Source organism: Mus musculus, chromosome 3 (genome assembly GCF_000001635.26).
Source record: "Mus musculus strain C57BL/6J chromosome 3, GRCm38.p6 C57BL/6J".
In the NCBI taxonomy this organism is placed as follows: domain Eukaryota; kingdom Metazoa; phylum Chordata; class Mammalia; order Rodentia; family Muridae; genus Mus; species Mus musculus.
In genome coordinates, this window is record NC_000069.6 from 155,160,143 (window position 1) to 155,178,024 (window position 17,882).

The 17,882-nt window shown below is 37.5% G+C and overlaps 1 protein-coding gene across 3 annotated transcripts in view; it reads left to right on the forward strand.

The window, feature by feature from the left end:
• Lrriq3 (leucine-rich repeats and IQ motif containing 3) overlaps window positions 1–17,882 on the forward strand; it is a 100,884-nt gene that overhangs the window by 66,748 nt on the left and 16,254 nt on the right. For all 3 annotated transcript variants that reach the window (XM_006502189.3, XM_006502190.4, NM_028938.2), the window contains exon 6: window positions 3,768–3,897. In XM_006502189.3, coding sequence (XP_006502252.1) covers window positions 3,768–3,897 — 130 coding nt within the window. The remainder of the gene's footprint in view (window positions 1–3,767; window positions 3,898–17,882) is intronic.

Sequence of the window (17,882 nt, forward strand, 5' to 3'; positions counted from 1 at the left end):
TTGATATCATTTCTTTTTATAACTAAGCAATAGTATGTAGTGTCTTGGGCCTGTGATTCCCTAACACTGGTGGCCTCTATTTTGTGTTATTTCTAGCATGCAGTCAGTTGCACATATGGTAATGCGATAAAAGAGAGTATTAATATGGAACACTAGCAGGAAGATGATTTATAGAAGTATTTGTGTTTACAAGTTACCATCATGGAATTAATTGAAAAGTAGCATTCTACACATTTTTTTGGTCTAATTGTTTCAATTGAACTGAATTTAAGTCCCAATAGAAGCATCTTTATCTAAAACCATACCATATTTTGCTACTACACTTTGAAGTTATGACTAAGAAAGTATAAGCTTGTCAGTCTTAGGAAACAGAAAGTCCATGAGCTGAAAATGCCCTATTTATCTGTATTTCTAGCAAAAAAAGTGGTTTTCATCAAGCAGGTAATGAAAATAAATGGTCTTAGAACTGATGAGTCAAAAATTCTTCACTGAGAAGAACTGGAGGAGAAAGTGCAGAACACCAGCCGGACGAGCACAGAAGGTTCCGTCACTGCTGAGGACAAATAGATACACTTCAGTCAGAGAACACAGAAGAGAACACTAAACCAGAGAAGATCACATAGAGATTTATAAAGACTGAGAGTCTAAATGTTTCCTTAAGCTCACTTCATAGTGGAGGGAAATTCTGATCTCCCCACTTCTACCTATACAATTACAGGCATGCTCTACCAAACCTACAGAAAAAACAGATTTAACTACCAATACCTGTATTGCCTGGATTGGAATGTGTGGCAGAAAACTAAATGTTGGGGGGAGGGACAATGTCAAAACATAACAGAAGCATAATGGGTTTTCCACCCTAATCTTTATCAGAAACTTAACTGACTTACGGTTTAGATGAAGGTAGAACCATTCATCCAAACAGGGAATGAGTCCTGAGTGATCTGGGGCAAAGATACAGCTTTATTCTATTGAGTGAAGGTGTTTATGAGGCTTTTCACAGTAAAAGAGCACAACTGTTATCCTTTCTGGGTATTAAATGATGGCAAGGATCTGTAATGTGCATAAAACAACAGTGGATTATAAGTACTATGTAAGTTTTCCATAACAAACTTAAAATTAATGACATGGAGGTATCTGAAGATGAATCCACAGACGTTCCTAATATAGTTTATCTTATCAGAGAAGGCATAACATTCTGACAATTGATAATGTAATATATGCTTGGGCACATATGCTCAGTAAGTTAAAAGAAAAGATGCTGGTCAGTGAGCATGACAACTTGAGTTTGATTTCCTGTGACCCATATGGTGGAAGAGAAAACCAACTCTCTCCATATATGACTTTAACATATGTACCATGGTATACATGTATACACACACACATGCACACACACACAAGCAAACAATAAATAATGAATAAATAAATGTAACAATTTTTATAAAACAATATTTCTTCAATAAATAAATGTAACAGATTTTATAAAACACAGTATTTCTTCACATATTAATGATTCACTTATATGTTTTTGTTGTTGTTTTTTTACCAGTATGCCAATTTTGTTCTAGCCATGCCCCTCTCCCTACCCCTGGACTTTTCCCTCTGGCTCCAGGTCTCATATGTTCCTCTTAATAAGTGGAAAGCCAATGAAATCTTAATGGAAGTTTCTAAATTAACCTTTGTGGATATTAATTTAGAAACAAGGTCTGTACCCTCTCATTTTCTGATCTCCAACTTTGTGAGATGAATGTGGATACCATATTCCAGAATGGAAAGCCATGTAGATAGAGTGAAGCAATGACAAAGGCTTTTCCCTGATTCTGGGTCCTTAGGTGGTCTGCTGGATCTGTGAAGAGAAGAAGCTAATGGAGTGTTGTTAGCACCTCACTAATTAGGACACAGTCTACACCTGCTCCCCAGGAAGCTCCTTTCTCATCAGTGCTCCATTGTGCTCCCACATATACTAAAAAGGCTTGTATTTATTCTGACCCCATTCCAAGGTCTGTCCTTATATTACAGTCTATTTTCCTATCTGTGGCACATTAAGTGTTCTGTAAGGTTATGGTATGTCCATCCCTTTCTTTCTCAGAAACTTCCTCAGGCTTTCTGACAAAACATGTTGCATCTGTTATTTATGGAGAGGGCCTCTTCTTTCCACTGCCTTTATAGAATTTCCCCAGGGTATCACTGACTGTTTTCATCATGGAATGTTGTTATCACTGACTGTTCCTTTCACTAATTGTTCCTATCACTCACTGTTCCTACCACTGACAATACCTATCACTGAATGTTTCTATCACTGACAAGTCCTACAACTGACTGTTCCCACCACTGACTGTTCCTATCAATGACTGTTCCTAGCACAGATTGTTCCTCCCACTGGCTGTTCTTACAACTGACTGTTGCTTTCACTAACGCTTTCTACCATTGAGTGTTCCTATCATTGACTGTTGCTATCACTCACTATTCCTACAGCTAACTGTTGCTATCACTGGTTGTTCCTATCACTGACTTTTGCAATCACTGACTGTACCTCCCACAACTGACTGTTCCTACCTCTGTCTGTCCTTACCACTGACTGTTCCTTTCACTGAGTGCTCCTATCACTGACTGTTGCTATCTCTCACTGTTCTTACATATGACTGTTGCTATCACTGACTGTTGCTATTGCTGACTGTTGCTATCCCTGACTGTTCTGATCACTGACTATACCTATCACTGACTGTTCTTACTTCTGACTGACCTTAGCATAGACTGGTCTTATCACTGACTGTTTTTAGCACTGACTGTTCCTATCAATGACTGTTCCTACCACTGACTGTTGCTATCACTGACTGTTCCTACCACTGACCACTGCTATCACTGACTGTTTCTGTCACTGTCTCTTGCTATCACTGAATGTTCTTATCACTGAATCTTTCTACTACCCACTGTTTCTATTACAGACTGTTCCTATCACTGACTGTTCCTAGCACTGACTGTTGCTATGACTTTTGCTATCATTGTCCCAAACATTGATTGTTCCTACTACTGACTGTTCCTATCACTAACTGTTCCTACCACTGACTGTTGCTATGACTGTTGCTATCATTGTTCCAAACATTGATTGTTCCTACCACTGACTGTTCCTATCACTGGCTTTTCCTATCACTGATTGTTTCTCTCACTGACTGTTGCTATCATTGACTGTTCTTATCAGGCTGCTTAACAAAGCAATAAACAATGGGCTTATAAAGTCTTTCTTAATGTTAGTTGTCTTATAGAGTTTTAAATATAAATGTCATAGTACTGCATTACATATGAGAAGACTCCTTGAAACCCTGAAATATTTGATATCACTGATTTGGTTAGTTTTTTTTTTTTTTTTAATCAACTTGGCATAATCTAGAATCAGCTTGGAAGATTTTCATTGAGATTTTATAGACCACCTTGGCCTGTGAGTGTGTGTATTTGGGTTATCTTGACTAGCTGAAGTACGAAGACAAATCCACTGTAGGTGGTGTCATTCCATAGGAAGAGGATTCTGAGCTATAATACAAATAGAGAAAGTTAACTCAGCATGTCATTTATGTATTAATTCTATGCAGTTTGCCTTTGACTCTAACTAGTTGCTTCAAGTGCCTGCTGCATTGACTTCCCACAAGTCATTGGTGGACTGTAACCTGGAGTTGAGAGGCAAACTCTTTTATATTCCATTTCATTTGTCAAAGTGTTTTATCACAGCAACAAGAAACAAGACCCACAAATGCCTTTATTTGTCTTCACAGATGAGATATTCTCCTGCTGATTTTAAATATTCTACTGAGTACGGAAAACACATTTCCTGTCTTTCATATGAATTGAAAACAAAATATATTGATGGAAAATCAAAACAACCAAGACATCACATTCATAAAGGTTGGTATGTTTTGATATGAGGAAAAAAAAAGCAACAACAAACCAAGCACAGTGATTTAGAACTATAGATACTGGACTCTAAAATACACATTGAGGTTTGAGTAATTTTCTACTATATTATCTCAGTAATTCTCCTCTTCTTCCTCCTCTTCCTCCTCCTCCTCCTCCTCATCCTCCTTCTTATTTACTTACTTATTTATTTATTTATTTATTTATTTATTTATTTATTTATTTATCGGTTCTTCAACCCTGGCTTTCCTGGAACTCACTCTGTAGACCAGGCTGGCCTCAAACTCAGAAATCTGCCTGCCTCTGCCTCCCCAGTGCTGGGATTAAAGGTGTGCGCCACCATGCCCTCAGTAATTCTCCTTCTTTACAATATTTCATTGTAACATATTTATATTTAACATATGTTGTCATATTTAGAGTTACAACCTTTACTTCCAGCAGTTTCATTTATTATATGATTGTTTTAACTACCACATTGTTCGTGTTTGTGTATGTGTATGTTGTTCTAGAAAGCCTTTGATTTTTTTCATATATTTTGTCTTGACAATTTTTTATTATTTTATTTATTTACATATCAAATGGTGATACCCCACCTTCGTGATCTTCACTCCTAGAATTCTTCACCACATTCCCCCCTCCCTTTGTCTCTGAGAAGATGCTCCTCCTGTCATTTCTCTTCCCTGGGGCATCAAATCTCTACAGGATTAGGCACATCCTCTCCTACTGAGTTGAGCCAAGGCAGTCCTCTGTTCCATAGGTGCCAGGGTCCACAGAGCAGCACATGTATGCTCTTTGGTTTGTGGCTTAGTCTCTGGGAGCTTACAGGGGTCTGAGTTACACAGTTGGAATGCCTATGGGGTGGCCATACTGTTCAGATCCTTCAGTCCTCCCCCATAGGGGAACCATAGGGGTCCCTGATCTCAGTTCAGGGGTTGGCTGTATGTCCATATGTCACAAACAGCTGCTGGTAGAACCTCTCAGAGAACAAACATGTTATGCTCCTGTCTGCAATCACAATATAGCATCAGTAATACTGTAAGGGTTTGGTGCCCACACATGGTATGGATCCCAAGTTGGGCTGGTCACTGGATAGCCTTTCCTTCAGTCTTTGCTCCATTTTTGTCGCTGCATTTCTTTTAGACAGGAACAACTCTGGGTCAAAAGTTTTGAAGGTGGGTTAGTGACCCCATCCCTCCACTGGGGATCCTGTCTATATACTGGGTGTGGTTTCTTCAGGTTTCATCTCCCCTCTATTGGGCATTTCTGCTAAGGTTATCCCCACCAAGTCCTGGGATCCTTTCACATCCCAGGTCCCTAGGACATTCTAGAGGTTCCTGAGCCCCCACCCCTAGCAGCTGTATATTTAGATTCATTCCCCTGGGCATCTGGGCTTCTCTTCTGTCTCCCCTATAACTGATCCTGCCTCTGTTTTCCCATCCCCTTCCCCTCTCCTACCCAGGTCCCTCTCTCTCTCTGCCCCCATGATTATTTTGTTCCCCCTTCTAAGTGGGATCAAGACATCCTCAATTGGGCTTTCCTTCTTCTTAAACTTCTTATAGTCTATGAGTTGTATCATGCATGGGTTTTCTGTGGGTGAATATATACCATTTATGCCCTTTTGGGGATGGGTTATCTAATTTAGGATGATATTTTCAAGTTACATTCATCTGCCTGCATAATTCATGATGTTCTCATTTTTAATAGCTGAAAATAGTATTCTATTGTATAAATGAACCATATTTTCTGTATTCAGTCTTCTGTTGAGGGATGTCTGGGTTGTTTCTAGTTTCTGGCTATTAGGAATAAGGCTGCTATAAACATAGTAAAGCAAGTGTCCTTGTCGTATGGTAGACCATGCTTTGGGTATATAGCCAGGAGCGGTATAACTGAATCTCCAGGTAGAACTATTTCCAATTATCTGAGGAATGGCCAGATTGATTTCCAAAGTAGTGGTACCAGTTTGTAATCCCACAAGCAATGGAGGAGTGTTCCTCTTTCTCCACATCCTAATCAGCATGTGCTGTCACTTGAGGTTTTTTTTTTTTTTTTTTTCCTTACCCATTCTTAGTGGTGTCAGGTGGAATCTCAGGATTGTTTTGATTTGCATTTATCTGATGACTAAGGATATTGACCATTTCTCTAGGTGCTTCTTGGACATTCGTGATTCCTCTGTTGAAAATTCTCTGTTTAGTTCTGTATCCTATTTTTAAATTGGGTTGTTTTGTTCTTTGGAGTCTAATTTTTTGAGTTCTCTCCATATTTTGAATATTAGCCCTCTATCTAATGTAGGTTTAGTGACGATCTTTCCCCAATCTGTACATTGCCATTTTGTCCTATTGACAGTGTCCTTTACCTTACAGAAGCTGTCCAGTTTCGTGAGGTTCCATTTGTTAATTGTTTATCTTAGATCCTGAGCCATTGGTGTTCTGTTCAGAAAATTTTCTCCTGTGTTAATGCCTGCCACAGACCTTCTGGGTCCCTGTGTCTGCGTGGAACAGGGTCTCTTGACGTGGGTGGGCAAAGCATGGATGAGTGACAAACAGACACACACACAGGAGAGTTCATGTGGAATCTGAGTGTAATTTTACAACTCGAGCATCAGACTTTTTATGCAGAGGACAATAAGGAAGTTGGGTGACATATTTGCAAGGTACAATTGAGGTAATCGGAATCTTACATAAAACAGAGGAATGCAAACACAAAAGGTCTAACGGGAACCACCCAGGATAGAATACATTGATAACAGTTGGGATTAACTAGGGCTCCACCTAAAATTCACTAATCTTAGAAGCCAGGGTCAAGGGCTTCACGTCCTTGCCATAGTTCCTATTTTAGTCTCTTGTATAGTCCACCTTCCCCTTAGGCCATTGTAAATAAGTGTGTATGGGTGTAACTCTGCTATAGTATCTATTTTGGTTTCTCCTTTGGTCTGAAACTTCCTTCTTCCTTAGTGATGGTAAATTCCTGTGTAAGGGAGTGACTTAGCTTTTACAATCTTACTGAATTCTAAGACCAAGGTCTTGCTAAGGACGAACTAGGACTGTTGGAACACTGGTGGAAGGCTTAAGCCATGTCAGAATTCAATTTTAAAAAGCACTTATAATAGGAAAATACTCAAAGAGAGCACGTGGATCCATACACTAGACTAACTCGGGAATGGAACTCGGGAATGAAAAATTACTGTATGGGTAGGGAACACTAGACTCCAGGAGGAGAGCTTCCTTGAAACTCTTTTGCCTCATGAGTGACTTTTAAGCCTTTCGGCTTGTCCAGTTGACTCGACCGTAGAGTGTATCAAATGCCTTCAATGCTCTTTCCCACTTTCTCTCCTATTAGATTCAGTGTATCTGGTTTTCTGTTGAGGTCCTTGATCCACTTGGACTTGAGCTTTGTGCAAGGTGATAAATATGGACCAATTTGCATTGTTCTACATGCAGACCTCTAGGTAGACCAGCATCATTTGTTCAACATGCTTTCTTTTTTTTTCAGTGTGTGTGTGTGTGTTTTTTTTTCTTTCTCAAATATCACCTGACCATTGGTGTATGGGTTTATTTCTGGATGTTCAATTCCATCTCATTAATTAGCATGTCTGTCTAATATCATATGGTTTTAATCACAATTGTTCTGTAGTACAGCTCGGGGTTAGGGATGGTGATTCCTCCAGAAGTTCTTTTATTGTTGAGAATTGTTTTTGCTATCCTGAGATTTTTGTTTGTTTTTCCATATCAAGTTGCATTGAATCTGTAGATTTATTTTGGTAAGATAACCATTTAACTATGCTAATCCTTCTGATCCATGAGCATGGGAGACCTTTCCATCTTCTGACATCTCTTTGAATGTGTATTCCAAATTGTTTCTAGAAACATTTGTACTTGAATCTTGTCTTTCTACTCTGGCAAAATGGTCCAGATGATAAAGAGCTTTTTGCATTTTGCATTTTCTTTGACTGTTGAGTCAATGGTTTCTATGTTCTCTTCTACACCTGAGATTCTCTCTTCCATATCTTGTATTCTGTTGGTGATGCTTGCATCTGTACCTTTTGATCTATTTCCTAGGCTTTCCATCTTAGGGTTGCTTCCATTTGTGAATTTTTTATTATTTCTATTTCTCTTCTTACGTGTTGGACTGTTTTGTTCAATTCCTTCATCTGTTTGATTGTATTTTCCTGTATTTCTTCAAGGAATTCATTTGTTTTCTCCTTAAGGGCTTCTACCTGTTTGCCTGTATTTTTTTGTATTTTTTAAGGGAGTTTTTATATCCTCCTTAAAGACCTCTATCATCTTTATGAGATGGTATTTTAGGTCAGAGTCTTTCTCTTCTGGTGTGATAGGGTATTCAGGCTGTGATAGGAGAGCTGGGTTCTGATGGTACTAAATTAATTTGACTTCTGTTACTTATGTTCTTGTGGTTGCCTTTTGCCATATTGTTATCTCTGGTGTTAACTGGCCTGTGTGTCTCAGACTGGAACAGACCTCCTTTGAGACCTAGGTTAGGGCAGGTCTTCTAGGAATATTGTGGAGTTTGGGGGACAGGAATGGCACTTTGCCAGTGGTTCCGGCAGAGGTGAAAAGTTAGAAGGTGTTATTTTGATAATTTTTAATTCAGTAGCAAGTTTAGTTTCTCTGAGTTTGTAAGCTCTCTGTTGTTCTTGATATTCAGCTTTAATTTATTTCAGTCCCATAGGATTCAGGGCTTATTTCAGTCTTCTTATATGTGTTGAGACTCGCTTTGTGTCTGAGTATCTCTTCAGTTTTAGAAAATGTTCTGTGAATTGCTGAACTGAAAGTATATTCTTTTGTTTTTGGTGAAATGTTCTGTAAATATTTGTAAGGTCAATCTGCTTTATAATGTCCAGCAAGTTAATAATGCAGTATTTGCCAATATTTCATTGAAATGTATAAAACAATGCCTACACACATCACATTGAAGGACACTCTTTTGGAGAAAATATGTTTGTGGATTAATTTTGGGTGTCAGAATTATTGGAACTGTAATGCAGCAGAAGAAAAGACATTGGAGTTTTAAAATCAGGTTATTTGAAGTTGGAAGACAGCCTTATGGAATGAATCTTTGTTTATTTGTTTTTTTTTCTGTATATCTTTACTCTGACTGACAAGTTTATTTCCACTGTTGCTGCAATGTGTTTAATTTATATTAGTACTTGTGCACCTTCAGGCTTCCAATGTAGATGCAAGACCAACAGTTGCCCAGGAATTTTCCAGGTCTTCAGTTCTAGACTGGTGCTGGTGAGGCAACCAGGCTGATGGACTGAGGAACTGCTAACTACTATGTTCTCCATCTTCCCAATACAAGAAAATTATTGTTGCTCTACACAGACAATAAGACAACCTAATTACTCCATTTGCTAATTACTCTCTTCCATAAGTTCTGTTCCTCTATCGATCACTGACAAACATAATATGTATGGTGCTTGGAAAGAAATTTACATTTTACATTGGTGTATTACATAAAAAACATGTCACACACAATATATATGATATATAGTATATAATATATATATACATATATATGTGGGAATATATGTGGGGATACACTTACAGATAGAGACATACAAAGATATGTAATATAAATGTGTGTATATATATATATATACATATATATATATAATTTTTTTCCAGATGAAAGAATTTCCAATATTAACAAATAAGCTGTGATTTCATTATATTATTTTGTGTGATGCTTTTGGTTTGTTTGTGCATGTGAGACACTGGGAACTCCTTGTTTCTTGTGTATACTCTACCACTAAGTTATGCCTTCAACTCTTTCACCAGTTTGTGTGCATAAATAATATGTATTCAGGTAAAGTCTTCATAGTATTGATCTCTTATTTTATATTGAGATTTTTAAATTTTTTAAACAATTTTTAACTTTCCTTACAAAAATACATATATGCATAAATTTGATAAGAATAAATTTAACTCAGTAATGGACTATTATTCATCTGATAACTAAGCTAAGAACCCTCATGAAGAGAAGTTGCAATTAATATAAAGGGAGAAATGAAACAATTCTCAATACTTGCCTTTTCCCTGTATTATAGCCTATTTAAGCTTATTCCTTAGTAGCTTACAAATAAATGAGACTCTGACTGTGGTTATTTTATTTGACTTTGAAAATTACTGGAGATATAACACCTAATCAATTCTTCTAACTGCTAGAGTGGCTACTTTCCTAATGGTGTACCCTAGATACTTGCTGTTTCTTCTGACCATGTGCTTATTGTCCAGCTTCCCTCATGCTGGCTGCCTCTTTCCTCTTGTATTTGCTCTTCCTCTTCACATCTCTCTCACTCAACCAGGTCACTCCGAACCCACCTACCTCTAATCTCTCCAGTAATGGGTTGTAGCCAAGTTTATTTAACCAATAGCGTTAAATCAAGGAACAAGGTGCAGTGCTTGGGCAAACTGCTTGTTTTGTGGGAATACTGCAAAATATGAAGTGAGTACCTCCCTCCACACTCCTCTTTCCCTCCACACTCCTCTTGGTACTGTAATTAGGATGTGCTTCGTGTCATTTCATATAGATCATTGAATATACAGAATATACTAGTTAGTTCAGTATATGTGAGACCCAAGTGCCACTGAGTTTTGTTTTAAATAATATGCAAGATGCTTGTTTTTGCAAAGTATTTAGTACTAATGGTTTTCTGCAACTATTTTTCTTACCTTAGATTCATAATAATAATTTAATAATTTTAATTCTAATGTACTCTAACCAAATAATTTGTTTTTCATTTTGAAAATGATATGTCATTATAAGTAAAATTTGCAGGTAGTATTGTATTTCATTGTGGCTGGTAAACATTTCATATTTCATTCAAATTAGTATTATACTGAACATTGCATGTTGTAATCTATTCACAAAGTGTGTTTAATATTAGAAATTAGATGCTAGGGCCATGTCTTGGTGCTGAAAGGGCACAGCCATCTGATATTACAGAGGCTGAAGTGTCTGAAATGCCAGCACACGTCAATCCCTCATTAGAGCTGGGGAGGAATGACATTTTTCCTCATTCCCGAGCACTATCTGCTTGTCCTAGGCATCTGCAAAGAAGTCAAACTCCAGTAGGAAGCACCAGCTGTTGAATAAATGCTATTTCTGAGAACATTTTCTATTCAGAGTATAAGTTCATTGGGCTAATTGGTGGTCATCTTGACAAAGTACCCGTGATTGCAGTAGTCCAGTCTCCTATTATTTTCCTCCATTATATCCTTTGTGTTCTTAACCATCTACTTAGATTGTGAAATGAAGACTAAGGATTTTTTTTCCATTTTATGCCCCCATCTTTTTTCCTCCAAATGCATCTATCATACCTTCCTAATTTCAGCCTGCTTTCTTTGATATGATTTTAATAGTCTCTCTTCCTTACTTGTTTGCTTGAATGATGACCACTAGGATCTAAAATAATATGAATTAAGCTACTTCAGGTAAAAAGTAGAGTGCAGGTACACATAAAAATATTTTTTTTCTTTTCAGTTTAACACTAAATCAAACAATGCTGTGTTTCGATTGTTTTACTTCTATATAATAATTCAAATTTCTTCATTATTACTTTTACTGGCAACAACAAAGGGGGATAGAATCACATAGAAATCAAATTGGCTATATTTGGAATTATTTTGTAACTAAGCAACATTGCCACATAGCTCATATTGCCAACTTCCTGCAAAGTTAGATGAAAATTATGTGAGCAGTCTCTCCTCTGGACTGTGAGCAGAAGTGGAGCTCATCCCTTCAGAGGGAAAAACAATAATAGGGATTATTCTATTGGTTTCTTTGTAAGGCTCAGAGGACATGTGTTCCACTTGGATAACTGTGAAGGCCTCCTGACCCATGTGGGTTCTTACATATACATCAGCTTCATTGTACTAAGCTATATCAATTTTTGGGTTTGTCTGTGATGGGACATGGGATGAATCATTCTGGTAAATAGAGACATTAGCATCATACACAAACTCTGAGCTACAGTCACATCTGTAGAGTCAGTTGATATGAATGAGTAAGCTGCTGCCATTGGCTAGAAAGAGGGCGAGCATTTGTTTTGAATGTAAAATATTTTCCTGTAATACATGAAATGCCAACTATTTTTCAGCTGCAAGGAAGAAGTCAGAAAACTAAGTTTGTTTCTTGACTGTATTGGCCATTCACTCTATGGAGAAAAGACCAGCATAGGAGAGCCTTTGGCTTGAAGAGTACAGTTTGAGGATGGAGATTTCAAGGCCTTATATGCTGGGGAAAGCTATTTCCTATCACTTAAGTGTTAAAGCATTGTCTAATAAATCTTCTACACCAAGCACAGTTGGAAGTAGTGGCAAAGATAAGAATTTAAATTGAGTGTGCAGACTTCTGGCCTACTGTTCTTGGATAAACTCAGTAATTTCTTTTCATTTCCTAGAGTTTTTTGAAGGCAGTAAGGTGATGATGAAGAACATAGGTCTGAAATACTAGATATGCCTCAACTGGAACTAGTAGAATACCCATGCATCAAGAACTGGTAGAATACAAAATATCAGTATTACAGTTATAAGGAATGGTTTCAGCAGATAATTTAATTCTAATTCAAGACTTAAAACTGGAGTTTATATTTTTGAGCATACACGAAGACGCACAGAAAGGAGGCTGTTGTTGCTTCCACCTGAAGTCCATCCCCAAGTTCCCATGTAGGTGTAGCTAGGGGGTTTGATAAAGCCGAAGCCTCAGAAGCTCAGACAGGACTCAGAGAAGGCTTGATGAGCTACTTGCCCAGGAGGCAGTCACATTTACCCATCTGAGAATCACACCTAGCTTATGCTAGACACACCAGTCTATTGTGCTGCCCTCTGGTACCTGAGATTTCCCTGTTCTTATTTTTTATAGTCACCATATCTGAGGGTTGGATGGGACAGATGACAGGAGAATAGGACTTTTGGTGTATCTCTTTACACTAAAATGTTATTCATACCTTATTGGGAGATGAGGCTTACAGACTAAAATTCTGTTGCTTAGTTTTCTTTCATCAGTGTGTTGAATGTTTGGACAAAGGAAACAATAGGTTGTTGGTAACAAGTGGTTATGGGTTTATGCTTTAAAACTTTCCTTCTTATGGATGTCTCAGCTTTTGTGGAATTTGGTTAGAAACTTACATTTTAGCTCTAGTCAATGGGTTGTTACTTAAGTATGTGAGTCACTTCTGGAAAGCACAGTGAGCTACTGGATTATCACTGTGGTGGCATTACTCTTTCAACACATAATGAGTTTATTATTTTATTTCAAACAAATAACCTGAAAACAGTTCAAATTTATAATAGAGTATGCATTGCTAGATGTGATTCTCTCTCTCTCTCTCTCTCCTCTCTTTCTCTCTCTCTTTCCTCTCTATCTCTCTCTCTCACATACACACACACATACAAACACACACACACAGAGAGAGAGAGAGAGAAAGAGAGAGAGAGAGAGAGAGAGAAAGAGAGAGAGAGAGAGATCTCCTTGAGCTTCTTAGTGATTCTTATGGGTAATAAAGCAGATCTTGAGGACTGATGATCCAGGGAATCTTAAACAGTCAAATGCATACTGTTTATGAGGTTTACATTTGAATGACTGAACATTTAATGAACCAATGAATGAATAAAACACTTATAAGTGGTAGTACGTCCTATGCAGAATCCTTACAAATGAAATGGAATTTATAGAATAGTGTGTTATAGATAAAATACTCATTTTGGTATTTGTCTGATTGCATTACATATATAAGAAAATAGCTGAAGACAAGGAATTCATTCTATGATGAAAATAAATGATCCTTTTGAAGACTAGATGGAAGATAATTGCAACAAAAATGAGGCAAACAAAGCATCATGTGAGGACCTGGGCAGATGTCATGCAGACTGTAAGAGAACACAAATGCCATACTAGGCTACTATACCCAGCAAAACTCTCAATCACCATAGATGCAGAAACCAAAATATTCTATGACAAAACCAAATTTAAACAATATCTTTGTACTAATTCAGCCCTATAGAGGATGCTAGAGGGAAAACCCCAATACAAGGAGGGTACCCACACTCAAGGAAAACCAAGAAATTAATCATCTTACAACAATCTCAAAAGAAGAGAATTCCACAAACATGCTACTACCACTAACAACAAAAGTAACAGAAACCATCATTGGTCTCTAATATCTCTCAGCATCAATGGACTCAATTCTCCAGTAAAAAGACATAGGTTAACAGACTGGATACATAAACAAGACCCAGCATCTTGTTGCATACAGCAAACAAACCTCAGATGCAAAGTTATCAAAAGAAATGGGGAAGGACACTTCATACTGAATATCTATGCCCAAATGCAAGGACACCCACATTTGTAAAAGAAACATTACTAAAGCTCAAAACACACATTGATTTTCACACAATAATAGTGGGATACTTCAACATCCCAGTCTCAGCAATGAACAAATCATGGAAACAGAAACTAAACAGAGACACAGTGAAACTAACAGAAGTTATGCACCAAATGGATTTAACATATATTTACAGAACATTTCACCCTAAAACAAAAGATTATGTTTTCTTCTCAGGAACTCATGGGACCTTCTTCAAAATTGACCATATAATCCTCAACCAGTACAGGAAGGTTGAAATAATCTCATGCATCCTATCATGCATCCTATCAAACTAAGGCTGTTCTTCAATAGCAACAAAAACAACAGAAAGCTCACATACTCATTTAAACTGAATAACCCTCTACTCAATCATAACTTAGTTAGGGAAGAAATAACAAAAGAAATTAGACTTCCTAGAACTTAACAAAAATGAAGGGACAGCATACCCAAATTTATGGGACACAATGAAAGCAGTGCTAAGAGGAAAATTCATAGCACTGAGTACCTTTGTAAAGATATTGGAGAGATGCTACACTAGCAATTTAACAGCACAAATGAAAGGTTTAGAACAAAAAGAAGCAAACACACTCAAGAGGAGTCCATGACAAGAAATAATCAAACTCAGAGCTGAAATCAACCAATTAGATACAAAGAGAACAATACAAAGAATCAACAAAATTAAGAGCTGTTTCTTGGAGAAAATCAATAAGATAGAAAAGGGCACAGACTCAGTATCCAAATTAACAAAATCAGAAGTGAAAAGGGAGATGTAAATATATTTCAAATAAAATAATATTATTGAAAACAGCAAGAGAAATATAGTTCACTGGCAAATTCTAATGAGATTAATAAGGGACTGCTTATCTGAAATAATGGCAACCAGAAGGCAGTGACATGACATTTTCTCAGTACTAGGGGAATGGCAAGAAGGGTGAACATGCATACAGACTTTCCACCATTAGGGAATGCTGAGGTTACAATTGCTAAGAGATTTACAGAGGAGAAGAAATGTAAAGATGGATTGTATCATGCGGAGAGCAAGTAACATCAAATATTTATTCCAAGTCCACACAAAAGTTCCCATGAAGGAATGACCTTAATATTTGTGAAATACAGTATACACCCTATTTTAACTGATGTGATAAGCAACTGAATTAGCCAACATACATGGAAAATGCCTTGCTGAGTCTGTAGCCTAGAGAAATGTAATGTACTTGTAAATGAACATGGAGGAAGAAGGCAGAGTAATGCATCGCTGGAGTGAAGAGGTGAAGGGAGGTAGATGTGAACCAACACCAATAGAGTCTTTAGTAGTAATAAAGCTAACATAGCAAGCTCCAATTGTGTAGGTCTTCTTTTTAGCATTTTCTAAAGTTATTACATAAAGTAGTCATTATAAAAATGCATAGGGTGGTTTTTAACTTGTTTAGACATATATAAAACTATACATGATATTTGTAATTGCAGGAAAGTGGGTAATGAAGTTATACATCTTAGAATAAAGTAGTAGGCATGTGTATGAAATTCACTTGGGCAACATTTATTACATTTTATCATAGCATGACAAATATGTAGCACATAAGTTAGAAATCACTGGAAGTCTTAAAATAGTGCTATAAAATATTCACTTAACGTAAACCAAATGTAATAAGGGAAGAAAATAAGGAAAAAGAATATGAGGCATAAAAGAAAGAAAATTTACATTGAAATAAAATTTAACATGAATTGATAGCCTGAAAAGGCAAAGATGCCAGATTGGATAAAACCATTCCATGTTTGTTTTTGAAACCGAGCACACTGAGTTTTAGAATTTCATATGCCATGTGACTATCCTGATAGGAAGAAATTCTAAGTAAAAAACAGTTATTGGGGATCAAGTGACTCTATTAGTAGTCTCCCAAACAAGTTGAAAAAAAAAAGTGTTGCTAAGAATAAAGAGGCATATTTACTGATAGTAAAAGTCAACACTTTGGGAATATACAATGAATAAAGACAAGTATTCTAAAAGTGTGCCCTCAAAATTGTGAAAAACAAACATAAGGAAACCAAAGGTAGAAGAGATAACATGATGATGAATAACTCAGACTTTTACACATGGCCGTGAAGCATCTTCAAGTGTCCATGGCAATCTAGCCATGTGCTCAGTCTTGCCAAAAGCCTAATGAATAGTATAAATTTTTAGAAGTAGAAGCAGTGATTCTAAAATCCCTTTATAGAATGCAACAAAGTCCACATTCCCAAAACATCTTTGATGTATAAAGAAACTAAAGCAGGGCCCCTAGTGGAGAAATAAGGACACTATTTCACCTAAAAAACTTCTGATCCAAAAAGTGTCCTGCTTATGAGAAGTACAGAAACAAAGATGGAGCAGAGATGGAAGAAATGGCCAACCAATAACTGGCCCAAATTAAGACCTATCCCATGGGCAAGAACCAATCCCTAACACGATTAATGATGCTCTGCTATGCTTCTAGACAGTAAATCTGTCCTCTGAGAGTCTCCACCCAGCAGCTGATGGAAACAGATGTAGAGACCCTCAGTTAAACATTAGATGGAACTCAGGAAGACTTATGGAAGAGTTGCGGGAAGGATTGAGGGACCTTCAGAGGATAGGAGCTCCACAGAATAACCAGCAGAGTCAAATAACTTGGACACTTTGGGTCTTCCAGAGACTGAGCCATCAACCAAAGAGCAAGCATGGACTGGACCTTGGTCCCCTACACATTTGTAGCAGATGTGCAGCTAGGTCTACATAAAGGTCCCCCAACAACTGGTGCAGGGGCTGTCTATAAAGCTGTTGCCTTTTGGTGGATCCTGTTCTCCTAACTAGGCTGCCTTGTCTGGCCTCAGTGGAAGAGGATGTGCCTAATCTTACAGTAACTTGATGTGCCAGGGTGTGGTGATATCCAAGGGAGCCCTCCCCCCTTCTTAGAGTCAAAGGTGAGGGGTGGGGAAGGAGAGGCTGTCTGAGGGGACACTGGGAGGTGAAGGGGGCTGATATTGGGATGTACTGTGAACAAATAAATTAATAAATAAATAATTGAAAAAAATAAAGGATAAATACTGCAAATTCAGAGTCACCACATCTATCAAAGTGCTGTGAAGTGGATAGTGACCTCAGTGATGCATGTGATTTGTGTGTGTGTGTGTGTGTGTGTGTTTATGTGTGTTTATGAGTATCAAGACAGTGAGGATACATCTTTACAGAAAAGTACCACAAAGGTATCGAATTCAAGTGTAACTTTCTCATACTAGAATCAAGCTGCCACACCTCTAACTCAGGCTCCAGTGTGTGTTGTGATAGTTCAGTAGTTAATTTTTACAATAGATTAGATATCTCCAAAGTAAAATCACATATAAACCATTTGAAAGCACACAGAGTGTGAGCTTTGTGTGCTGCTGTATGCTTGTCACTAACAGCAGCCAATGACAGTGGTGGAAGCAGCTGTAAGTGTGGGTACAAGGAAGGAAACACAGAAACTCCACTGTGTTGTAAAAAACAAAGCAGAAAGTGCCAGCTGTGGGCCAGTACCATTGATTACATTTTCACACTTCACAGAACACAAAGAAACCCAGTATATGATAGAAGTTGGCG